This window comes from Caretta caretta, chromosome 15 (genome assembly GCF_965140235.1).
Source record: "Caretta caretta isolate rCarCar2 chromosome 15, rCarCar1.hap1, whole genome shotgun sequence".
NCBI classification, from domain to species: domain Eukaryota; kingdom Metazoa; phylum Chordata; order Testudines; family Cheloniidae; genus Caretta; species Caretta caretta.
The window spans coordinates 16,240,304-16,266,110 of NC_134220.1; the positions used below are offsets into that span (position 1 = coordinate 16,240,304).

A 25,807-nucleotide genomic window follows, 5' to 3' on the forward strand; every position below is an offset into this window, starting at 1 on the left:
AATCCGGAGGCGTTTGGATCTGGGGTGTGATCTGAACCCATGTCTCCTGGAAGCTTTGTGGACCCTTGAAACGTTCAGCCACAGGATTGCCTCTCGTCGGGGGTGCTCAGGGCCCGCTGCACCTTTGCTCAGCTCCACCAGTCAGCGTATGTAAGGAAAACACCAAATTTAAGAGTCCGGTTGAAAAACTGGATTCGGTTTCTGGGATGGGGCTGTGTCCTGTTTGCTTACAGTGCCCTGCGGGGCCATCCTCCCGTGAACGAAATTGGCCTGGGTTATTGTGAGCTCCCCCCCCCCAGTCGCTGTCACTTTGGTCCTATTCTTGTTCGCACGCCCCTCCCGCAGGCCAGGGAACCTCAGCACCACAGGAAATGGCTGTCGTGGGAGCGCTCGCCCTGGCAGAGGGGCCGAGCTGTGCGCGTGCGTGTGTGTGTGCACAGGCGGGGGGTGGCTGCCTTATGGATTTATTCAAGGCTGGGAGTGAACACATGGGTGGCTGTTGTTGGGTTTCTTTGGCCCGGGGCAGCTTTCAGACTTGCCTGCCGGGGTTATGGATTCAATCGTTATTCAGGAGCGATTAGTGGAGCGGCTGCTTTCTCCCCGGACGCAGGCACAGAGAAGCCGCCTGGTCAAGCTGAAGGTACAGGGTGTATTTATAGCTTGGGGTGGGGGTGGGGAATGCTGCCCGAGGAAAAGGGTTTAACCGCAGACGGGACCTCTGAAGGCAGAGGAGCGGAAAGACGCTGGGAAGGGGAAGAGCCAGGAAACAGACAGCGGGACTGGGTTGGGTGTGAGGGGCTGCAGGGAGGTGTCAGACAGCTGGGAGACACATGGCAGAGCAGTATTGTTTCACACAGTGACTCCCCTCCGCTCCCATCTGAGTAGGGCAAGGGAGGGACACTGCGTGGGTGTGTACATGTACACACTGCCTGATTTGTGTTACCATGTTAACGCTGCATTTCACTAACCAGGCTTTTTTTTTTTTTTTTGCTGCTGTTCTGGGCTGGTGACCGTGTCTCAAGTTCACCCACACACTGTCCTGCTAGGCTTGGCCTGGGAAGGGGGTGTGAGGGGAGCAGGCCATAAGAGCTGTGGTTTTTGATCCAGGCAGTTGCTTTTGCCTCTTGTCTGCTCAGGTTTCTGAAAAGGGAAGGGGAGTACAGGTCCGTCGCTGTACGCTCGCTGCCCTGGCAAAGATGCGGTGTCACATATGCCCTATACAGAGCAGAGTGGCTGCCCTGCGTTTATCTGGCCATCAGGAGGGGCACTGAGGAGCTGGCTGGGAACTGAGCACTGACCAACGTGGTTGGAGCACTCTCTGCACCAGTCAGGGGCCAGGACAATGTGTACGGGGCAGCATGCGCTGTGAGCCGGGGTGCAGGCAGGGGGGCCGTCAACATCCTGGCTTGGGATGGATCATTTCCTGCCGTCTGCCGTTCTCGTGGCATCTGGCTGATTTTCACCATCACACAGCCTTTAACTAGTCCCTAAGTCTAACTAAACCCACTGGGTCAAATTGATCCCTCGGGTAATCACTGGGTTAGTGATGCCGTTGTGTGAAATGGCAGGTCGGCCTATGTGGGGGGGGTCAGTTGTAAAGGAGATGGGAGAAGCCAGTGTGTGCGCGCAATCAAACTGCTCATGCAGCCCCTGTGGAGGCAACGTGCATTGTGCCACACACCTTAAATTCCAGTGTACATATGTAGACAGCCCCTGGCCGAGTGGCACAGCAGTACGAGGGATTTCTTCCCTTTGCCAGACACCCAAATGACAGTGCTCCTAACAGAGGGGTAGGGTGTGAATTTAATAGATCTCCGCCTACAGGCTGCTGTTACCGTCTGTACCCTTTGTTCACCATAAGCGCTCGATAGGGCTGACTGCGGAATATGCTGGGATCTCCCCAAGATACAATGTATCGCCGTGACCTTCGGCGAACCAGGCAGTGTGTCCCAAACTGGAGATTAGACCCCTTTGGTTTATAAACAGGGCCCCGAATGTCGGTGACGCCTCCGCTTTCACTCTGGCTGGCTTTAGCCGTTGCCTGTGGGGCATAGAATCATAGAGTATCAGGGTTGGAAGGGACCTCAGGAGGTCAGCTAGTCCAACCCCCTGCTCAAAGCAGGACCAGTCCCCAACTAAATCATCCCAGCCAGGGCTTCGTCAAGCCGGGTCTTAAAAACCTCTAAGGATGGAGACTCCACCACCTCCCTAGGTAACCTATTCTAGTGCTTCACCACCTTCCTAGCGAAATAGTGTTTCCTAATATCCAACCTAAACCTCCCCCACTGCAACTTGAGACCATTACTCCTTGTTCTGTCATCTGCCACCACTGAGAACAGCCTAGCTCCATTCTCTTTGGAAGCCCCCTTCAGGTAGTTGAAGGCTGCTATCAAATCCCCCCCTCACTCTTCTCTTGTACAGACTAAATTAGCCCTGTTCCCTCAGCCCCTCCTCATAAATCATGTGCCCCAGCTCCCTAATCATTTTCTTTGCCCTCCTCTGGACTCTCTGTAATTTGTCCATGTTCTTTCTGTAATGGGGGGGCCCGAAACTGGACGCAGTACTCCAGATGTGGCTTCACCAGTGCCAAATAGAGGGGAATAATCACTTCCCTCAGTCTGCTGGCAACGCTCCTACTAATGCAGCCCAATATGCCGTTAGCCTTCTTGGCAACAAGGGCACACTGTTGACTCATATCCAGCTTCTCGTCCACTGTAATCCCCAGGTCCTTTTCTGCAGAACTGCTGCTTAGCCAGTGGGTCCCCAGCCTGTAGCAGTGCGTGGGATTCTTTTGTCCTAAGTGCAGGACTCTGCACTCGTCCTTGTTGAACCTCATCAGATTTCTTTTGGCCCCATCCTCCAATTTGTCTAGGCTACGCTGGACCTTATCCCTATCCTCCAGCATATCTACCTCTCCCCCAAGCATAGTGTCATCCACGAACTTGCTGAGGTTGCAGTCCATCCCATCATCCAGATCATTAGTGAAGATGTTGAACAAAACTGGCCACAGGACCGATCCCTGGGGCACGCCACTTGATACCAGCTGCCAACTAGACATCGAGCTGTTGATCGCTACCCACTGAGCCTGACGATCTAGCCAGCTTTCTATTGACCGTATAGTCCATTAATCCAATCCATACTTTTTAAACTTGCTGGCAAGAATACTGTGGGAGAGCGTATCAAAAGCTTCACTAAAGTCAAGATATATCACGTCCACTGCTTTCCCCTCATCCACAGAGCCCGTTATCTCATCATAGAAGGCAATCAGGTTGGTCAGGCATGACTTGCCCTTGGTGAATCCATGTTGACTCGTCCTGATCACTTTCCTCTCCTCCAAGTGTCAGGGTCACTCCTCCAGGGTTGTGTGACGTCCCGAGGCCTTCGTGCGGGTGTGAGGCTGACCCTAAAGGACACGCACTCAAAGGAGACAGCAGGGCTCTGCCTGGAAGGATGTGGCTGTGGCTGACCTATCTCTATGCAAGCCTGGCTTCCTGCCCGCTGCTGCTGTTTTATTTGGGTCCAGTGGGGCTCCTTTAGGTATCTGGGTGTTGTGGGCTGCGTTAGGTGAGGCTTGGCCAAGCCCCATATTAGGACTGTGCAGGGGGAGAGGAAGCTTTTGCAGTGTTACCCATCCCTGAGGTCCAAGCCCCCAACCTGCTGGACGGCGGGATTTTACTTCTACTCCCGATCAGCAGGTGGGAAAGACACCCGCTCTCCTTCACCAGCTGTGCTCAGACGTCATGGAGCCCACCATTCCCCCAACACGGAGTCCCCTGCTCTCCCCAGGCGGATGACCCCAGAGTGTCAGTGTTGGAATATGTCTATTACCGCAGCATCCCTTCGAGCGTAAAAGGCACCAACAAACAATCAAACCTAATGAACATGTTGGATTTATCGTGTGACTAGGGCACCACCCACCTCTAGGCCTCGTGAGCTTTCTTGATTGACTACATCATCCCCTCTCTGCGGTGCGGATGTAGGACTCAGGTAGCTGACTTAGAAGCCATATTTGCCCTCCATTGAGCCCAATGCGCCACAGGAGTGTTACAGCTAGCAGGAATCTGACCTGTTGTTCAGTGCCTGTAACACGGCATCGGGTGGGCCCGTGTGCAGCTAGTCAGTCCATGCTGAGATAGATATTTTGGGCTAAATTCTGCCCTCAGACATGCATACACAGCCCCCACTGAAGTGGGTGGGAAATGTGCACACATGTTTCTGGGCAGTCGCTGATCCATGGTATGCATCCCATGATAGACTGCTTCAACCTGGCCTTGTTCGCGCTGAACTTCTCTGTCTGGGACCACAGTGGGGCAGGTTAGGCAAGCTACGTTAATATGAAAACACTAAATAGATCAAAGTATTTAAAAGACCAAAGTGCCTTCCTCAAGGGAAGGGAGGAAGCCCCATTAGAGCAATGAGGATCTCTTCCCCCCCTTTTCCTCTGGGGGAAACTGCTTCTGCACCCCACCTCCCCACACGTACACTTTGGAGCATGTGCACTCAGCCAGGCTCCCAGTGCAAGAGGGCCAGCTGGGATTCCCTTCGGCACTTGACAAAGCTATCCCTGAATTGGTCAGAGGAGTCGCTGGGGAGCAATGGGAGGGTTTCCCCTTCCCAGAGACTGAGCTGCCTTTGCATTAGCCATTCTAGACCAGGGTTAAAATACAACGAAACTGGAAGGGGAGCGCTCCTATCCATCAAGCAGCCCCAGCCGTGGGGAGGGGACCTCTCACCCTAGCCCTTGACTAGGGATGAAACGATCATTTTCAAAACGCTGAAGGGAAGGCATTGTGTCGGTGAGTGAGCTATTGATTAAAGGCAGCAGTCTGGGCCCAGTAGGATCTGTCCATGTGAAATGGAGCAGCCAGTCTCCTCTGAGGTGTACATAGAAGGAAGTAACTAGCATTACAATAGGTCTAATCTCTCCAGCTTGGCCTGAGTAGCTACCGGAGAGGCAATAGGCCAAACTCACCCAGTTTTGATTTCATTGAAGTTAGCGGAGTGACTCCAGGGCTCGGTTTGGCCCATCTCTCCATTGTCAGAGGCGGAGTTACCTTGTCTGGTGGGTTTTTTTTAAAAGAATAAACGATATGGGACGGGAGTTGTTATTGCACGGTTCCTGTTCCTAAGGTCCCCCAAGATAGGAGCTGGTGATCAACTGCTTCCAAAGACCATTCAGAATGACTCACATCTCCCTCCTGGACCAAACTCAAAGCGCATCTGTGTGAAAAGGGACTAGCAAAGGGTGCTGGCTGTTTAAGTCCATCTTAATTTACCACTGAACAACACCTAGGGCCTCCTGGGTTATTGACCGTTGTATTTTTGATTGCAGGCCAAGCAGCCAGAAAGCAGAAGAGCTCTGGCACATAACACACACCCAATAGAGGGGATCCTTTTTCTTAGTCTCCCGATTCCCTCTTGCAAACTGACACTGACCTTTTCTTACCCTTCTTAGCATGCGTCTCATCTGCCCTTTGCAAAGCACACCGGGGCGTAGCTGCGGCGTGTTCCCCAGGCAGCTCTCCCGGCAAGATCCAAGGGAGTTGGGTGCATGGAGAGGTTAAAATTCCCCTCGTAGTAATGAAGCCTGACATTGCCCGGGAAGCCTGAGATCCATGCCCTCCTTTCCAGTCAGAGGAACCAGTGACAGACCTGGAGCCTCTGTCACTTTTTATCAAGAGAGTTTCCTCCTTCGCTGCTGCTGCTTCCTGGGCCTGTGGTTTGGGATGTCAAAACCTTTTAGCTCAGTCAGCTAAACGCTTGCCTGGGAGGAACACTAGGGGTGCCGGTTCTAATCCCACTCCTGACTTCACTCTGTGATTTCATGTGTTCATTGCCCCCCCGCGTCTATATTAACTAAGGATGGGAAGGAAGCAGAGGGGATCAATGCTGAAATGTAGTGTAGAGTCAAGCCCAGGAGACTGGGATTGGAGCCTCTGGCCACGCCACTTGTCAGGGTTAGAGTGATAAAAATGTCACGGGTCTGGCAACCCCATTGGGAGACTCGCCCCAGTGGCACAATGCACATGATTTGTGGGGGTTTGCCCCAAATATTTGCTTTGGTGTAAGTAGCTTCTCCAGGCACTGTGCAGCTGGGGCTGAAGAAGAGAGAAGAAGAGGATCAGGGTACATCTTCAGCTGGGGTGAACTGGCCTAACTTTGCAGGCAGTAGGCAACCAGGGAGGGGGCAGTGTCCAAACCCATGGATGGAAGCACTGATGCCAGTGCTGGGTGGGAGCTGCGAAAGGCTCTTGGCTGTGCTGGTCTGTGTGGGCGGCGTGAATCCTGGTGGCGGGTTTGTTTTTAAGCCAGCCGCGGCGGGTTTGAAACACAGAATTTGGGCTGCATCCAGCCCGGGTGGTCGATGAATTGCCACGTGGCTCAGATTTGGATGGGAGCATGTTTGCCAGGTCCTTGCTCACCTGCCTCACTTGCCTGCCCCTCCTCTCTAGGGGCAGGCGGGGAACAGGAATATGCATGGAGCGTTGCAGCGAGCGGGGGGCAGATTTTGCAGCTGGGCTGTAGGGATCCAGGACTGGTGACTGAGCAGACTTGGCTGAGAGAAGGACTCCTCTGTGTAGCAACTGTGGTGTGCAGCCAACCGTTCTTCCCAAGATACATGAGCTATGACTGCTGGATTCATGGGCTTTTGCTGAGCTGAGCTAGAATTTGTGGCATGATAGATACCCAAACTGGCTCTTCCCCCAGGCCCCAGAAAGCTGCCTGTCACATCTTGAAGCCAGCATTAACCCCTCGGGTGGGGATGGGAGCGCTGGAGTTAGCTCTTCTTGGGTCGTGCATGCTGTGAGAGCTCTGGGAAATAATCGGCCTGTGCTAAAGGAGAGCTGCCTGCCTCACTTGATGAGATCCCACAAACTTTCCTTTAATCCGCCTTGGGTTTTATCCCTTTATGGGGCTGTGTGTGTGTGCAGAGGCATGTGGCGTGTCTCTGTAGGGTCTCATGCATGCAGCGTGTCACATGCAGGACTGTTTTGCATGTAGTGTGTGTTTACTTCGTCCATGCAGCATTTGTAGCATTTTGTTCCAGCAGGCGTTGAAGAAGTGTGCCTGACTGCAGTATGCGTGTGTGCGTATGTAGCATACAGCCGTGTATTTTCCTGCGGTGCGTGTGTAGGTACACAGCAGGTGTTGCGTGCATGCAGGGTGGTGTCCCCTATGCTTGCAGTATGATCGCCCAGGTTACATGCGGTTACAAGAGTGCCCTGTAAAAGAGAGATGTCCGTATCAATGTAACTAGTTGGTGAATAGGTGAGGTGCTCACAAATGGTTCTGGGTTTTGTAGGACCAATAAAACTTCTTGCTGTGCACTGCCAATGGCCGCTTTTGTGCGGCTCTTAGATGCAGCGAGAATGACCTGCCTGCAGTATCGTCCAGCGCGTGCACTTCCGACAAGGGGGAAGTGCATGCGTGTAAGAGAGGCCCGATGCGTGTTGCACACTTGTATTCCTGCATGGGAGAGGTCAACGCAGGTTTGCGCTGAGCTCCAGTGATGGAACGGAACGGGGAGGCTCGAAGCGCTTTATTATCCCTTGGATGAAAGCGCCTGAACCAGGGCAGCACCGGAGATGTTCTCTGCTATTTTGCCTTCTCCATTTCACTCTGCAGCCTCCTGAAACTTGACTCTCTTTTAAAATAAGCAGCTCGAGATTGGCCCGAATGCAAGAGAGGAAACCCCGAGAGAGCCAGCCAAAGGCAGTCCCTCATGCCCTTGTTGTTACACAGCACTAGAGTCTTGGCAGCATAAATTACACAGGCTTGTCCATCGCAAAATGTATGTTTTCCCCTTTCTTTGGAGAGACAAAGGAATATCAGCCCTGCAGCCTGGGCTGCAGGGGACCTGGAGAAAAACCCACATTTGGTATCTATGCTGGCAGGTTTGTCTGTTGCTGTGCCAGTCAGGAGGAGGAGAAGGGCTTGGGAAGCTTATGGAAAGATAGAACGCCCGCCTCTGCTCTTGCAGTTGGGGATGGGCGAGGCTGTCTCTCTGGAGGTCTCCCACATGCTGATGGGAGCCTGCCAGGGCCCCAGTCCTTCCACAGTCATGTGAGAATGGCCTGGTTGGCTGGCAAAGCAGCCCGTGAGCTGTCCCTGTCTGCCTCCTTCCTCAGGACCACGAGAAGCAGTATGTGGGATTCGCCACCCTGCCTAACCAGGTGCACCGGAAATCCGTGAAGAAGGGCTTCGACTTCACCTTGATGGTCGCCGGTGAGATTTCCCTGCCACCCCAGTGGGTTCCCTGGGAGCCTTCCTGCCTGCCTCCCTGGATAAGGCCCAGTTGCTGCTGGGCATAGTGTTGGGAGGACATCCATTGTGTCCCAAGGAGCTGGTGCTCTCCCAGTACAGAGTCGTACGGGGCAAGCACCCATGAAATGACCGCGGCTGCTGGGGGAGTGGGAAGCTGCTCAGCGCGAACAAGGAGGTGGCTCAAGCCCCAAGCTGGTGCCCTGCCCTGGAGATACTGAAGCCATTTCCAGGCCTGCCAAACCACTGGGTGAAGCCCAAGTGGCACTGATGTCCATGAGAGCGTTGCTAATGATTTCAGTGGGTCAGGGTTTCATCTTCTCTGTTGAGCCCAAATGTCTCCTTTCACCCTCTGCTGAATCAGAACCGATCCGCAGACTCCCACTAAAGAAACCCAGGAGCACAGCCATGAGCTGGCTGAGCCAGGTGCTCTCTGGTGATTGCCTGATCAGGTCCTGGGGCTATGGGGCAGAGGCCTGTGCCCACACCTGCCCACCAGCCCTCTTTCCCAGAGACTCCAGCATCAGCTGGATCTTTCCCAGGTTCTGCTTTCTAGTTTCCCAGACAAGCATTCTTTGACTCCTCAGCCCTGCCCCACCCTAGTCTGCCAGTCAGACACTTACTCTGGAGGAAGGGCTCTTCCGGCTCCCCCTTTAGCCCCCCTGAGCTGAGTGTGCTTGTCCCTCCACCAGCCGAAGGCGTGACTGCAGGTAGCAGAAACAGGGCTGGCTAGGAGCCTAGGCAGAGAACAGGGAGGAGCTGGGCTCTCCCATTTATACAGAGTCAGAGGGATCTCGCTGGGGATGTGCCCGCCAGTGTGCTGCCCCCGAAAGGGTCGTCTCTCGCTTGCTTTGGCTCGGGAGGCAGCATGGAAAGCCTTGCTCCAGGATTTCTTTGTAATCTGGGTGCTGGGTTGTGTTGCTTTTCTTTGTGTCCATTAGGAGAGTCGGGCCTGGGGAAATCCACCTTGGTGAATAGCCTGTTCCTGACTGATCTTTACAAAGACAGGAAGCTTCTCAATGCCGAGGGTAAGTGCAGCACAAGGGGGATGTGTGGGGCAGGTTGTTTCCACAGGGGCTAAACTGGTTCTCTTTTCAAATACAGCACTTGGAGTCCTCACATTAGCCACAGCACAAAGCACCCCACATTCCTCACTGCCCCTTAGCTGCCCCTTTCTCCCCAGCAAACCATACAGCCTCTAGTACTAGAGCAAGAAAAGTTTGGGGCGGGGATTTCCAAGCACTAGGGTTTTCTCTCCAAAGAAAAGATGCCGAGTGGCCTGCTACATGGGGCCTGTTTGTTTAGATCTTCAGCTTGGTCTCTCCTTCCTGGACAGTTGGGCAGAAGCAGGGATGCAGCCTTAGTCCCTGGCACATAGGAGGGCCTGCTTCTTTCATTAACAAGGATCTCTTTCCCAGAGGATTTGTGTCAGAGGCTGGCCATTTAGATCAGTTGGTCTAGTGCCGTATTGGGGTTTCTCCTAAGGTATCAGGTGTTGGTCACTGCCTGTGGCAGGATGCTGGCCTATGATATGATGTTACGTGGCAGTTCCTATGATGTCATCTAGAACAACACAGACTGTGTATGTAGGTTTCTAGGAACATCCTGTAATGTTGGGAGGCGGTGTTCCTGGTAGTTAGATCAGGGGCTAGGAGTTGGGACAATGCCACTAGCTCACTGTGTGGCCTTGGGCAAGTCACATAATCGCTCTGTGTTCCATATTATGCTCATTTTACCTGATCTTCCTCATGGGTTCAAATTTCCTCTGATCCACTCCCCTTTCTGGCCTGTTCGTAGTCCTGTGGACTTCAGCGAAGCCAGCAGGGCAATCGAGGCAAATGTGCACAAAGGCTGTCTGCTTAAAGTGAAAGTTTTCCATTAACACTGGTTTTGGATGGAAAATTGGATCTTCAATTAAATGAAATTTCCCCCCAAAAGTGTCTGCTTTGGGCAGGAAAATTCACTGGAAAAGTGAATAGCTGAAAACCAAAATATTTAAATTCTGAAATGTTGCCATGGTGCCTCATGGGAGTTTCGGTTCAGGTGCTTCATGCTCCTGTTTTCTTTCATGGACCAGGCTCCCTGGCTGCACTTGATTACCCATGATGCACCACCTCCCCGTACCAAGCCCTTGATGCATGATGGGAAATGTTGCCCAAGGTGGGCACCGGGCCTCTGTAGGCGAATGAAAGCAGGAAGCACCCAAACTACAACTCCCATGAGGCACTGCGTTTCCCATTTCAGAATCGGATATTTTGGTTTTCTTACATTTTTGCCCAAAAAAATACACTTTTCAGTGAAACGCTCCCCTGCCCATAGCAGTTCTGCCTGGGACGGTGCAGGGTAGTATTGTGGGAGTTGGCCTGATGCCGAAGACCTGTCCGTGTGCAGACCCAGCCTGGGGAGGGGGTCTCTCAGCGCTGTCCACTGGTTTGAGTTCATTTATTTCTGTTTGAAGAGCGAATCAGCCAAACGGTGGAGATCCTGAAACACACTGTGGACATTGAGGAGAAGGGCGTCAAGCTGAAGCTGACGATAGTCGACACCCCAGGCTTTGGAGATGCTGTGAACAACACTGAGTGGTGAGGGCAGCTGGGCAGGGGCGCCAGAATGGAGGGGCCAGGGGTCCATGGCCCCATCACTTTTTACTGGCTGTAAGGGCGAGCAACTGAGGGGGAAGAGATGGAGAGGAGTGAGCAGGGGACGGGGTCTTGGGGGGAAGAGGCGGGGCGGGGCCTGGGAAAAAGGGGCAGGGCCATGGTTCGGGCATTGGTGGCTCCCCCACACTTTTAGGGAACTTGCTCTGCTCTTGACCTTAAGGCTCTGTCAGCTGCCATTTCCTTCCCTGCTGGGCGATGGGAGCAGGGTGGGGGGGTGCCGCTCTCGCGCGTTACAGAGAAATGGCCAAACTCAGCCCTTAGCACTGCCCAGGACAGGGACTTAGGCTAGGGAAGGGGACAGGGAGCTGATGCCTCCTGTGCTGTGTATCTCCGAGGCTGCCTCCTGTTAAAGGCAGGGTTCGGTGTATGTTTTCATTGCTTCCCCCAGCTGGAAGCCCATCACCGATTACATCGACCAGCAGTTCGAACAGTATTTCCGCGACGAGAGCGGCCTGAACCGGAAGAACATCCAGGACAACCGAGTGCACTGCTGCCTCTACTTCGTCTCGCCCTTCGGACACGGGTGAGGTGCTGCGCTCGCTGGGAGCCAGGCCTCTGCCCGGGGCCGCGCCTCAGAGTGGCCCGTGCAAGGGTCTCGCGCGCGGGCTCCTGCTGCTGTTAGCAGGAGTCATGAGAGCAAAACCCTGCCTCTTCTGCTTTCCTCCCCCCTCCGCTATGGGGGCTTGTAGCAGTTAGCACCTACATAGCAGCACTGCCCAGAAGGTGCTGTGTCCTTGTTAAACCGTTCATCCCCTTACGCTGGTGGGAGGAGCCTGTGCCCAAATGTCTCCCTCTTGTGGCAATGTGGGGGATTGAAGGTAATGCGCCCGAGTGGGATTTGGGGCTAGAGGCGCTAACCGAGGGATATCTGCTCTTGCCCAGGCTAGCCCTCCGTCACCCCCATCTTGGGAGTTTACTCATTGACGTGACACACTCTGATCACATGAACTTGGCTCCACGGTGCTCAGAGCGAGGCCTGTTCTCTAGGCACTGATCCCCTGCAGGCCCAAAGCCCAGTTCTCTCTGCTGCTCTCCTGGGGGTGCAGAAGGAGAAAACCAACATGCAGCCCCTGATCGTCAGTCTGGCGGATCTGTGCCCGGTGCCGGACAGGGTGGGGGCAGAGAGAGCTTTAAGCTGCCTTTCCACCTCCCAGTCCTGGTGCCAGCCTGTTCCCTGGCGTACATTAAGGGAGCTTGCCCAGTGGGGATACCAAGGGAGCCGGATCTGATAGCTTCATGCAAGGTAGCTGAAGTGGGCCCAGGGTGGGGCCCCAGGCAGGGTTTATGCTGTAGGGGAGTATATACCCATCTGGTGTCTTTCTGATTCGATAGGCTGAGCTGTTATGTTCAAGCCACCCCCCATGCCCTAACTGCACCAGCTGAGAACTCTCCTTGTGGCTTGTAAAGTTGGCAGTGCCATTGCCCCAGGACCCGAGGCTGAGTTTCTCTAGCCCCCCAACTTACTGCTAAGAGGGCGTCTGGCCTGTTGCGAGAACTGGACTGTCCCCTCCAGAGGAAAAGCAGGAGGGTGAGGTAACCCCGGCCACTCGCCCTCCCTGCTGCAGGCTCAGGCCGGTGGACGTCGAGTTCATGAAGGCTCTGCATGAGAAGGTGAACATCGTGCCCCTGATCGCCAAGGCCGACTGCCTGATCCCCAGTGAGATCCGGAAGCTAAAGGAGAGGGTGAGAGATGCTGCTGTCCGACCAGAACATGTTGGCAGGGCTCGGGGCCGCATGGCTCCCCCAGTCCCAGGTTCTGCCTGAGCCCTGCTCGAAGGAGGCCGACAAAGCCCCCCCCGCTGGAGAGGTGATCAGTGGGGACAGCCAGCCAGGAGCGAGCAGACCCTGCATCCCCGTTTTGTGTCAGGGATGGAGCGGAATGGCCCGACCCATGGCCCTGTCCCATTGCTCCCCATGTTTCATGGGGCCCATGCAAAATAACCCCTGTGGGGACCCATCCAGCTCCGTCCCAGCCTGTGGCTGGGTCCCCCATCCGGCCTGGTGCCCTGCCTACCAGAGATCCCTGCTCCTGCTGCAGAGTCACCGCTCGCCTCTGCGTGACGCTCTGTCGCCTCTAGTGTCTCTGGCATAGGGCCCGGGGAGCCAAGCTGCTGTAACTGTAGCTTCTGCTCCTGCCAGTGGGCGTCACCTGCTTCAGTGCCCCCCTTATTCCTCTCCCACACACACGTGTGCCTAGGGCTAAGCTGGTCTTGTTTAGAAGACCGTTCCTCTCCTTCGTTCCTTCCCATGTGTCACCGGGCAGAGGTGTCCCTGCCCTTGAATTCAACACAGACAACAACAAACTAGGGAGGTTTAGGTGGGTCATTTATCCAATCCCACAGCAGCTGCTGGCGATAGGGCAAATGGGTCCACACGCTTCCCTCCCTGCCCATCTCCAGATGCCCCAGTCAGGAGCCAGCCCTGATGGGGCCTGGTTGGTTGGCGTCCCTGCTTTCATCACTTCTCCTCCTTGCCTTGGCCTTCCCGGGAGCATGGCAATCTCAGGAGAGAGTCTGTTCCCCGGAGAGTGCTCTGCGGGGTTTGGAGAAGAGTCCACAATGCGGTGTGCTTTCCCCGCTGGTATTCCCAGCCCGGGGGGGCCCCTCCCTTGCCAGCGACCAGAGCAGAGAGGCTGCAGTGAGGGCAGCCGGGTGCAGGGGGTTGCACTCTCTGGTCCTGCTGACGGGCTCTCTGGTGCTGTCATTCCTTTTGCCTTGCCCTGCGGGGGAGCAGATCCGGGAAGAGATCGACAAGTTTGGGATTAAAGTTTACCAGTTCCCAGACTGCGACTCTGATGAAGATGAGGAATTCAAACAGCAAGACCGAGAGCTGAAGGTGAGGAAGGCCCTGGACCTCTTCTTCCAGTTCAGTGGTCTCATCAAATAGTTGTTCCAGCAGTGGTTGCAGAGTCCCCAAGGCTCGTGTTTCCTGGGGGGCCAGGTGCCCTTCCCCCATCCCACCAGGAAGGATCCCCCAGTGTCAGCCAATCTGCATGTGTGATCCAGCAGTGCCGCTGGCAGCTTCTCGCATCCCACTTGGCGGTGCGGCTCCTTCCGTGTCCCAGTGCTGAGCGTCGGTTTCTGAGTGACGCTCGTCGCCACGGAGCAGCGATTCTCGCCCGACGAGCTGTCGGGAATGCATCGCAGGGCAGGGCATGCGGGTGAAACGATGCGACTGTGCACAACTGGCCGGGGGCAGACAATGGCCCTCGAGACACCGGGGAGGGCCAGGCCCCTTTCTGTTCCTGAGCTGGCTCGGGGCTGGCCTAGCAGAGAGTCCCTGAGCGTGGCATGCGCAGGGCAGCCTGGCCTGGTTAGGGGCAGTGTGAGCTGGCGTCCCGCTGACGGCCGCTCCGGAAAGGGGCAGCGTGTGCCTCTCCCTGGACGAGCTACGTGTTCGATGTCTGGAACAGGATGAGGTTCCTGCATGACTTTCCTGCCTGCACCCCCACCACTGGGCCAGAGAACACAGTCACCCTGTGTGGGCATCATAACCCGAGCCCTCGGGGCTCCCATCTGGGCCATGCGTGACTCCTGCCAGCCCTGCCCGGGCTTCCTCATTCCTCGGCGGCTCTCGTTTCAGGAGAGCGCTCCCTTTGCCGTCATCGGCAGCAACACGGTGGTAGAGGCCAAAGGCCAGAGAGTGCGTGGGCGGCTGTACCCGTGGGGCATTGTGGAAGGTAGGCCGTGTTCCTGGGCGCCTGGCAGGGAAGCCAGGAGGAGGGGTGAGGGCTGGCAGCTCTCAGGCAGAATTATGGCTGGTGGAGAGTCCGGCTCAGTGCTACGCTGGGGCTGCTGGGAGCTTCAGTGAAGGCCTGTGGCTTTGGAGCCCCATGGTGGTAAGCAGGGCCGTCCCTACCCGTACGCAAAGTACGTGGCTGCATAGGGCACCAAGAAATGTGGGGCACCCAGCTGCAGCTGCATCCAGCCCCAGTGGCCAGCCTGATGCCCTGGACGGATGCCCTGTTGCCTTCCTGCCCTGGCTGCTCCTGCCTCCCAAAGCCCCTGCAGTGGGGCTGCGTAGGGCACCACAGTCTCTAGGGAGGGCCCTGGTGGTAAGTGCGTGTTGGCAGCAGGGCACGCTGAGGGCTCGTCTGTGCTGTATTCACCGGGTGTGACTGCAGCCCGTGTACACGTACCCGAGCTAGCGTTAATCTTGCCAGCTCAGGTCCTGGTAGCAGCGAAGCTGCAGCAGCACGGGCTTCAGCGGTGATTAGACGGTGTCCTCTCATGTTCTCTCCCCACTGGTCTGCTTTTGGCCAGGCTGATGTTGGTGGCAGTGGCCTGTGAGCTGCTGTGTAGCCACGGGTTTGAGTAGCAGCCGTGTTAGTCTGTATTCGCAAAAAGAAAAGGCGTACTTGTGGCACCTTAGAGACTAACCAATTTATTTGAGCATGAGCTTTCGTGAGCTACAGCTCACTGCATCCGATGAAGCTCACGAAAGCTTATACTCAAATAAATTGGTTAGTCTCTAAGATGCCACAAGTCCTCCTTTCCTTTTTGTGTAGCCACAGTACACCCACAATGGGGCGGGTTTATTGCTTCGATGGGAAGAAACCGCGGTTTTAAATGAGAGCGATGCCGGCATTCTGCAAAGGCAGCTCCCAACCGCTAAGCCTCATTGGCTCCAGCCGGGGGAGTCGGTGGTGCTCAGAGAGCCCTACCAGCAGTGATGCGTTCCAGTGGAGAAGAGTGTTATGCAGTGAACATTTCTTTCAAGGGCTGGGCTGCCTCACTTGGCCTGTAACTTTCTGTTCTCCCGGATTATAAAATCCCCTGGGCCCAGTGCCCTGGAAATGGGGGTGGTGGCTGATCTGACTCTCCTCTGGCTTGTCGCGGCAGGGTGCGTGCGGGTATTGGGTCATACAGGCACTAGTGTGTTGTGCTAGGGTTGCTCAGGACACCCTGACGGCTCGGACGGGGCGGATGCATTGCAGCGTTTGTGTCTGGGAGGAAAAGCAGCTTGCGAAATCCGTGGTGTGACGTGGCCTGGCTGCTCTTGACTTTGCAAGCTAAAAAATAAAGGAAAGGAGGCAGGTCAGACGGGGGACCTGACCTCCCTTGGAACTGGCCCTTTTAACTGTGCAGGTACGCAGGGGAACAATTAACTGGAAAATCCTGAGCCAAGCCCACTGATGGCTGTTTCAGAAGAGGAGTAAAGCTGCTGTCTGCATGGCTATACAGGGGTGACACTTGTTAGATACACACAGACTGTGCCCATGCCTCAGGGCAGCCCTGGTGTGCCTGCCTCCCTGTGATTTCACCTCCCTGTTGTGTGATCCTCCTCTTCAAAAGCAAGTGAGTCTGGGCCTAATCCAAAATCCATTGGGATCAATGGAAAGAAGTCCATTGACTTCAGTGGACTTTGGATCAGGCTCTAGATTTAGGATGAAGATAGACCCAGAGACCAGGCTCATAAAGCCCTTCGATTTGATTCTGATTAGTTTCCATTGCTAGCTGCAGTCCCAGAGACTGTGCCCGATTTGATGAATACGATCCATACCCCTTGGAACCAGTGTCCCCAGTCAAAACCCGCCTGGCCCCAAGCCTCTGCCCACACAGTCTTCTTTCCCAAAGCCCTGGGAGCCAGGTGAGCTTAGCAGCCTGGCCTACAGGTCAGCAAATTCAGGCTCTTGTGACCAAGGGGAGAAGCAAGCTCTAGAGCAGAGGACCCTGTTGTTGGAAATATTCTACCTCCAGCCCCTTCCCATTGAAACCAGGGTGGTGTTAGCTTGAGCCCAAGTGCCCTGATATCACGCCAGCAGAGAGGCAGCCCCATGGGCATGTGTACCCAAGCAGCATGAAAGTGGGGTGCCGGGCAGGGTAGGAGATGGGCTAATGGGGTGGTCTGGAGGGACCTTGCAGGGACAGGGGTTGGATGTGGCGAGGCTCTGAAGGGGCCATTGCTCATCCTTGCCCCCGGTCAGGTGTTGGGGTGAAAGCCAAGTGCTGTTTGTTGCTGCTCCCCCAGTGGAAAACCAGGCGCACTGTGATTTCGTGAAGCTGCGGAACATGCTGATCCGGACACACATGCACGACCTGAAGGACGTCACCTGTGATGTTCACTATGAGAACTATAGAGCTCAGTGCATCCAGCAGATGACGAGGTGGGTGCCCGTGGGCGGTGCTCTTCTCCTGTGCGTCCGGAGCCTCGGGCGGGGGAGCTCTCATCTGCTTCCAGGTGCTGGCGGGGGTACTCTCTGCAGAGAGAAGTTGCAGATGGCAGCCAGGTGTACTGAAAGGAGAAACAACTAGTCACCGTACCCCAATCGCAGTGTCTCTGAGAACCACCTCGGGGAGACCTCTGCGAAGCCTGGTCGCTGCCTGGACACTCCCACCCTCAGCCCTGCGGTGTTGTGGGCACCGAGAGAGATGGTCCTAGTGCAGGAGCTCTTTTCAGTGGTAGGAAAAAATGGAGCTGGCCTAGTGACATTAACAGGGAATCAGCTGTCCCCCTGGGGATTTGTCTGTGAACGGCTCGTGTTGCCAGAGCAGCAGCCTGGAACGGGGGGGTTGGCAGCTCCCACGTCCTCGGCAGCTGTGGCCTGTCTTAGGCATGACATCACCCCTGAGATGCTGCTGTTTCTCTGGCAATGCGTCTGTTGGAGCAATTAGCGATTACTGAGTCTTAACGAGTCACCAACGATTGCCCTGCCCTCTCATGGGTCACTGTACTCTGCTTCCCTGCAGTTTCAGCTGGAAGGGAGAGCTGGTCACAGAAATCTCTTAAAAACCCCCCCCCACCCCTGCAAATTTGAAATGTCGAATTTTAAAAATCTCTAGCACACTTCTGTTGTAGATTGTGACCTTCCCTTCCTGTGCTCAGCTGTTGCCTAGTGTTGCTGTGTGCTCTCACGTTCCACCCCAGAAGTGGCTGTATTACACTGATGGGCAAGTAACGCTTGTACACTGGGTGTAAATATCTGTAAGTGTGCATGTGGATATATACATGTGATGTGTATGTGCGCACACAGCTGCATAGAATTACATTTCTATGACAGACAAACCTTTTTTATTTTCATTGGAGGGAATTCAGAATCCCAAGAGAGCTAGGTATGGAATGATTAACTCTAGAGAGCTGAGAGAAGTGGCTTGTTTGCCTAAATACTGTTTAGATACAGAATTTAGTAACCATTTAAAAGAAGATGATGAATAAATTACTTAACTAAACTAGGTTTCAGGGTAGCAGTCGTGTTTAGTCTGTATCCGCAAAAAGAACAGGAGGACTTGTGGCACCTTAGAGACTCGCAAATTTATTTGAGCATCAGCTTTCGTGAGCTACAGCTCACTTCATCGGATGCATGTCAGACTAACAAATTTATTTGAGCATAAGCTTTCGTGGGCTACAGCTCACTTCATCGGATGCATGTCAGACTAACAAATTTATTTGAGCATAAGCTTTCGTGGGCTACAGCTCACTTCATCGGATGCATGCATCCGATGAAGTGAGCTGTAGCCCACGAAAGCTTATGCTCAAATAAATTTGTTAGTCTCTAAGGTGCCACAAGTCCTCCTTTTCTTTTAACTAAAATAGTTACCTCCCTCCCTACATTTTTTTTGGTACTAAATCCAACACCCTTGTGGTTTGCCTCCAATTCTCATGTCTTTGCTGATTCTCTACACTTCAAATCCGAGGGAACTGGGATGTAATAGTTTCCTATGGAGCTGAACTCTAAGATAAATGTGCATTGAGTCAACAGGGCCACCAAGTGGTGAGAGGATGCAGTGACACCTTGGAATTCTCTAAGGGCTGCCTGTTGTTCCCCGAGGGTTCTTCACCACTTGAATGTAGTGCCCCGACTCTTGCTAGGATTCGTATAATTAAACTGGCTCCATGTTTTGGTCCTTCTGAAAAAGGTCTGTGAACATGGTACGGTTGCTTGACAAATGTTGATGTTCGTGCCGACCTCTGTCTATGCGTGGGTGTATGTGTGTGTATATTTATCTCAAACAGCGAGAGAGACCTCAAGACCATGATTGGTAAATGCCTCTCATAAATTTGTCATCCGCACAGCTCGTGGCTTATTGGTTTGCTGATGTGGCCTTAGGGTAAGGTGGTCAGAGATGCCAGCTCTTTAAGGGATTGGGTTTACTCTCCGCAGCTGGTTTGTGGCTTTCCCCTAGAATAGCTGCCGCAGCCCGCTCTTCTGAAATCTCAAGTGTGATACGTACCTGTGTGTGAATGGATCCCACACATCCTTGCCATGCTCCCCCAAACCGCATCCAAGCGGCCTGGTTTCTGTGCCACTCGCCAGCTGGCTGGCCAGGCGCTTGGGGCTGTGATTGTGCCCTGCGGTGTTTGTGACGGGGCCTCGTTCCCCGCTGCGCAAACCCCAGCTTGCCAGGAACAGACTCAATTTCTCCACTCTCTCCCCCCCACAGTAAGCTGACTCAGGACAACAGGATAGAAAGCCCCATCCCTATCCTGCCCCTTCCGACGCCTGATGCTGAAACGGAGAAGCTGATCAAAATGAAGGATGAAGAGGTGGGTACCCACTGCACGTTGCCCTCCTCAGCGATGAGCAGAGGGGCTGCCCCAGGCGAGGCTGTCCTGGGGTTCCCTGGTGCCCCCGTCCCTGCTCTACTTTTCCTTCTGCTGCCCTCTGCACTCCCGAGCTCCCAGTCAGGAGGGCAGGGCCCGGAGGCTGTGTCCGTTTCGGTCAGTGGCGATGCCATCCCGTGAACTGCAGAGCAAGGCCCTGTTCAATGCCAGCAGCCATCAAGTTCGGAGAGGAGTTAGAGGGTGTCTCTCTGAAAGCCCCTTCATCCCTCCCAAGGCTGAGCAAAGCACCAGTCAGCTCTGCCATGGTGGGCACCATTGGGTTCCAGAGTCAGAGGGTTTAAAGCTGGCAGGGACCACCCCTGCCATGGTCGCCCTGTGACCTGAAGCACCCAGAGTCAGTCGAGTGGGTGCGAGGACCAGGAGTGCACCAAGTGCAGGCTGGGACCACACACGGTTCCCTTGTACAGCCCGGCCAGGTCACGCTGTGCAGCTGCCAGGCCAGGGTGTAGCACAACCGCCTCCCTGTGCCAGCCGCTGTGCTGAGTTACTGGGGAAAGGGGCAGGAGCAGGACGTGGGGCAAAGGCGAGATCATGAGAAAGGGGGTGATAGAGGGCAGAGCCTCGGGCAGCGCAGTGCGTCAGGGTGAGCGCCATCCCGCCCGCCCTCTCCACCTCGCGGGGGTGAGCACCATCTCCCATCCTGCCCTTGACGGTGGGGGCTCCTCCAAACCCCGGCTGCATGATCCTGAGCACCCTGTGAGCCGTCGCTAGCTAGCCCATGCAGACAGCGGAGTGACACGCACCGAGTGGGGCAGATGGGGGCCTAGAGCCCCACTCGCAAACATGCCGTCCCAGTAACGGGGCAAGCCCACCACCCCCTTAGAGCATCCCACTGGCCGGGGCGGAGCCGCGCTCTGTCTGACCTTCCCTCTCCCTCTCCTGCAGTTGCGGAGGATGCAGGAGATGCTGCAGAAGATGCAGCAGCAGATGCAGGACCAGTGAGAGCCAGGAGGATGGAGAGCAAAGGGAATCCCTGGCGACCTTCTGGGGCCCAGCTTGAGAAGTGGCCGTTGTAGGAAGAAGTTCCCCGTTGTGTAGAGACTTGTGGGCGAGAGCTGTGCCCCCCCACCCCCTAATTTATTAGCAGTGACACTGGCTTTCCTGTCAGCTGGAGTGTGGAAGAGGCTCTTCACTTAGCAATTTACTGGTGTGTTTTTCTTTTGTTCCTTTTAAGCCTGGGAAGTGTCTAAGGCATTTTTAGAACCGTTCCAACTTCCAGATATACTCAGCCCTGGCCAGGGAACGCGCCTCTGTTCAAAGTCACGGTTTCGATGGCGCATTAGCTTTGAAGACTCTGTGTAAATGCACATAAATGTTTACTCCCAACCAAGGTGCTGGGACCCTCCCCCCCACCCCCCTGGGCCAGGGTGGGCACCTAGAAGGACAAATGTTCCCTCTGCACCAAGAGCTCATGACTTGGACCCAGCCAGCCACCCCTCCCCCACTGGGGGATTCCAGGCCACCCCCCTCTCTGCATGGGAGAGCAGTGGGCTGGGGGCGGGGTGGAGTTGATCAGGGGACACTGGCCTGCGGGGGTATTTTTAAGGTGCCTGAACATTCCTGTCTAATTTTCCTGTTGAGAAACTCCAGGATCTTTTGCACTGAGAGGGGAGAGATCAGCCCCACCCACTAGGTTAGAAGATACCAGCTTCCCCTGCCCTCATTTGGAGCAGTGTTTCTTGACGGCCGGTCCCTGGCCTGGCGCCGGTCCCTCAGATCTCCTTGACACAGCTTAGGAAGGCAGGGAGCCGGTCCCTGGAATCAAAAACGTTGAGAAACTCTGGTTTGGAGCACAGGGGTGAGGATGCGGCACTCGGTGCTGGGAGATCCCGGTTTGCGGACACAAGGAATACAGGAGCAGCCCATGAGGTGCCAGCATCTTCCCAGCCAGCCCTGCCCCTGCTGTGGCCAAACCATACTGTGGATCTGAGTCCCTGGCAGAACTAGGGAGCAGTTAGCAGGAAGCTTGGTGGCTTTTCCTTTGCTTCCTGCTCTCTCTGGGTTGAGGGAAGGGGTATCCCTGGTGTAGCCCCCGCCATCCAGCCTGTGCATAGCCCTTGGGCTCACTGGGAAAGGTGACACGCCAGCCAGAGGGACCAAAGAGCTGAGGGCAGTGTCCCAGTTTGTACCTGACCAGGGGAAGTCTCGGGGCAGGAGACAAACTCTAAATACGGAGCTTTCCTCATCCCTGAGCATTAGCAGCCTTGCTGGCCCCTGAGTCCGTCTTGCTGGGGAGGGAGGACATTTTCCTTTGCACCGTTCTCGCTGTGCACACGGGGGAGCTGAAAGACTTCTATCGGGGCAGAGGAGGCAAGACAGACTATGTACATGGCTGGCCTTATGGAAAATAGCACCCTTGGCTGCCCTTCCCCGCCCCACTCATGGCTGCACAGGGAGGAGTTTCTGAGCCTGGGGGCTCCCCTGACCGCCTAGCAGGAGGACGGGAAGGGGAGACGCAGGGGCAAGCCTGGCTGCCTGCACCTCCCCGCCTGGCTGGCAGCTCCAGGCGGTATGATCCGCCCCCGGCCCAGCTGGCCAAGGGCTTCAGCCCTGGGCTCACCTGCATTCACTCCCATTCTGGCAGCCCAGGCCTGCCATCTTGTGGCACTTGGATGGCGCCTCCCTGGGCAGTCGCCCATGTCTCCCACCCATAAGGCTGGCCCTGGCTGTGTAGGGAGCAGGTTGGTGCTGAATGGGTTGTGGGCAGCAAGGGAACGTTTGAGTCCCTGGGAGGAGGCTTAGTACAGCCCAGCTCCGCTGGCTATGCACTGCCCCCTCTCTTCCCTGTCACCCAGGACTCCACCCAGCAGCCTTTCTGGGCAGTAGCTTTAGGCATCCCCCATTTCCCGCCCCTGGTCCTAGCCATGGGGACCTGCGTGGTTGAGTCCCAGCGCAGGGCAAGCTGGCAGGATCTGGTGGCAGAGAAACGAGGGCTGTGTCTGCAGCAGCCGCTGTCCTGCTGTCATTTGCTGGGTTATTTTTAACCAAGCACAGTAAAGGAGCAACCAGAAGTGTGGCCTGTCTGATAGTAATGCCACTGGCCGGCCAGGGAAAATGGGCCCGGAGGCTAACTGGGTCTTCCCTTAGACTCCTTGGAGTGCTGGCAAGGAGCTGATTGCCTGATGCACATGGGGGTGGGTCCTTCTTGCCCAGCCCCTGGTTCCCGCTCTGAGTCCTGTGGGTGCCCATTTACCTGTGGCTTTGTGTTGTCCAGCTCTGACTCCTTGATGGCCGGCTCTTGGTGTGACACACGGCGTTGGCTGGGTCTGGTTAAGTGCCAGGGCTGCTTCTGCTAGCAGTGTGTCATGCTGGCTTCTCTCAGCAGGGCCCTGGGGCCTGATCTCTTGTCCTCTTGGTGAGTAGCGGGGGCGGTGTCTGTTACTCACAGGCAACCCTCTTTTGTCTCGGGTAGGTATAGGAGAGACGGGACAGACCTCAGAAATAATGAGGAGAGGCTAAGCTAATGAAGGGCAGCAGTGCCTCTTGGACAGATGTCTAAGCTAGGCCAGGGCAAACTGAACCTCTCAGCTTAGAGGCTGGCTTGTTTAAGAGGCCCCTTTTGCTGCCCCAATGAAGTGCAGAGCGGTACAGTGTGTCTGGGGCCCAAACTCAGGCCAGAAGAGCAATGTCACTATCTCCCCAGCTCCTTTGTCCTGTCCCGTCCCCTCTGTGCGAAGCACATAAGAGATGGGCAATGCCATGCCAGGGTAGACTGAGGGGCCATTTACTCCTGTCTCCAGCACTGTCCAATGCCAGATGCTTAAAGGGAAAGTGTGAGCCGCCTCGCCATAATGCACTTGCTTGTGTGGTATTGTAGCCCGAGGGGGCAGCTTCTTCCAGGCCTGGGCTGGTGATCAGCTACTATCCTGACGCATGAGGATTGCTAACTTGAATCAGTTTTGTTCATGCTAGTGTAACTGCAAATGCTGTTCCTGTTCATTGGAGGGTGTGTTCCCTTTTTGTAAAGCTTGATAAGTTCCTTGCTTCTGCATTATCCTGAGGCAGTGAATTCCACAAGTTAACAATCTGTTGCAGGTAAGGTGGTAACATTTCCAGATCAGCTAAGGGGGCCTCTGTGCCCAGCATGTTTTGGCCCAAGAAGGGGTAGAGGAGATCATCTTCCCTTTAGCATTAGATGACGGTTTGGTTGAGTGCAGCCTGCAGCTGTACTGGTGGTTGACTCCACAAGCAAGGCATTGAAGCAGGGCACTGCTGTGGGTCTGAGGCATTTGGCAGGACAGGGCACCGCAGCCAGAATTGCTGACTAAGACATCTGCCCCCTTTCCCGGCGAGGACCTCTCCATCAACTCAATGCAAACTTCTGCTAAATCAGGTAAGGTTTCCCAGACCCATTCCACACAGGGCTGAACTCCTCAGCCATGGGCAGGGGTAGCGTGGCATCAGAGAGGGAAAAGCACCTTCTGCCAAGGCAGCTAGAGCTGCAGCTTCTCCAGAGGGGGAAGTGGGACCACAGAGACCCACCAGCAAAGACAACACGGCAGGTTTTCTTCCTCTCGGGAGGCTGTGGGGAGGGCTGGCTGCCTGGAAAGACATTGGAAATGGAGGTGAGCCCCTGGAATGCTCTGGAGATCTGCCCCCTGTCTGCGTGTTCTCAGAGTGGAGTCTCCCCCTGTTGAATTGAGCTGCCCTGTGACTGGTAGAGGCGTTCCTGGGTAAGCATGGCTGGCGGTTCCTCCCCTGGCAGCGAACAAAGTAGAGAGTATGGCTAGGATGCTCCTTCCCCCTAACACCCCCCCCCCCTGCATCCTAAGCCTTTGCCAGTTTTTTGCGCTTCTGAGCAACTCCAGGCTCTGAGTCTGGCTCCACCGAGTTCTCGTGAGCTGTCGCTGGGCTGGGGGTTGTGGGTGCCACGTCTCAAACCGTGTGCCTGATTTGGGAGGTGGTTGTGGGATGAACCTGTTTGTGTGCCACTGGTCCTGGCTCTGGCCAGCACTCGCTGACCACCTGCATGCCTTGTCCTGCATCCTGTTCCTTTGGGGGCTGGGAATTCCATTCTTCACGCTGTGCGGCGGCTTTCCCCGCTCCTTCATTGCACACGCAGTAACCCTGGCTTGCTCGTGACCATGTGATTTCTGCATCCCCTTGCTCTGTTCTTAGGCGCTTCCTTTCCCCATTGTCGTTTTGGTTGGGTTTTTTTGTACATTACTGTTGAGTACTTTGTCATTGTGAACGAAGAGAAACAAACCCTTTGGAAACGTATCCATTTTATTAAAATGATGATGGCTATTATTATTATTAATAATGTTTACTACCTGAACTGGTCAGTGAAATAAATACATGAAAAAAACCCACAAGACGACCTTTTCCTGAGTTTGTTTTCTGTCTGCGGAAGGGGGACGTGTTAGGAGTGGGGACAGAAATGCAAGATGCCTGGAAAATTCCCCTGGGTGTGATCTGTCCAGTTCTCTAGTTCAATCAGATTAGGCTGGATGTAGGCATAGGCTGGGTCAGACCTGAGTGGCCCAGAGATCCTGTGCACCAGGACACAATGGCACTCACTCAGATCTGGAGGGGAACATGGACCGGAGGAGTCAGAAGGGTGGGGTAGAGGGGATTGAGAAGGGGAGAGGAGAGGGTCAGGATTGGCGGGGCAAATCTGTGCCCCCTCCCACTTTAGATGGCACTCCTCAGTCCCTGGATGAAATGCTCTGGCCTGGCTTACGCAGGAGGTCAGGTGGTCATAATGGTCCTTTCTGGCCTATGGAAAAATCTACCTGGGTGATCCCCGTTGTCTTGAGGCGCCACCCAAATGAAAGAAAAACACTCTAACAAAAGCTGAGCAGTTTGTGGGCCCAGATTCCCTGCCTGCCTTCTGCACTGCTGTAATAGTCGGAATGAGCCACTCCGATTTATTAAAAAGAACAGGAGGACTTGTGGCACCTCAGAGACGAACCAATTTATTTGAGCATCCAACGAAGTGAGCTGTAGCCCACGAAAGCTGATGCTCCAATAAATGGGTGGGTCACTAAGGTGCCACAAGTCCTCCTGTTCTTTTTGCGGATACCAACTAACACGGCTGCTACTCTGAAACCTGATTTATTAGAAATTTAAAGCGTAATGGTTTTAAAGCGTATGAGATGAGGTTTTATCCCCAGTCCTGCCTTCAGCTACAGCCCCACTGAATCAATGGGCCCAATTTTCCCTGGCCCTGTTCCTTAGGTCATCTTGGACCCCAGTGCAGCTGGGTGTCAATCCTTCCTGTTCTGGTCTGGTAGCATTTTACACCCCTGTGTAAATGGGTGCAGAGAGAATCTGGCCCAATGGGCTTACACGAGAGGTACTGTACGGGGAAACCAGGGGCA

The 25,807-nt window shown here is 54.9% G+C and overlaps 1 protein-coding gene across 1 annotated transcript; it reads left to right on the forward strand.

The window, feature by feature from the left end:
* The first annotated feature begins 476 nt into the window (after positions 1-476).
* Positions 477-24,799, forward strand: SEPTIN5 (septin 5). Its single transcript, XM_048822095.2, has 11 exons — positions 477-640; positions 8,130-8,226; positions 9,204-9,290; positions 10,721-10,844; positions 11,311-11,445; positions 12,488-12,605; positions 13,656-13,757; positions 14,505-14,601; positions 16,893-17,028; positions 19,304-19,406; positions 20,370-24,799. Exons 1-11 carry the CDS (start codon positions 551-553, stop codon positions 20,424-20,426), a joined length of 1,146 nt encoding a protein of 381 aa, XP_048678052.1. The 5' UTR covers positions 477-550; the 3' UTR covers positions 20,427-24,799.
* The last annotated feature ends 1,008 nt before the right edge of the window (positions 24,800-25,807 follow it).

Bases quoted from the DNA above. Each gene is read 5' to 3' on its own strand.
- SEPTIN5 (XM_048822095.2), top strand. From the start codon at position 551: ATGGATTCAATCGTTATTCAGGAGCGATTAGTGGAGCGGCTGCTTTCT. The intron at 641-8,129 runs GTACAGGGTGTA...CTCCTTCCTCAG, and splicing joins GCCGCCTGGTCAAGCTGAAG to GACCACGAGAAGCAGTATGT. The intron at 14,602-16,892 runs GTAGGCCGTGTT...CTGCTCCCCCAG, and splicing joins CCCGTGGGGCATTGTGGAAG to TGGAAAACCAGGCGCACTGT.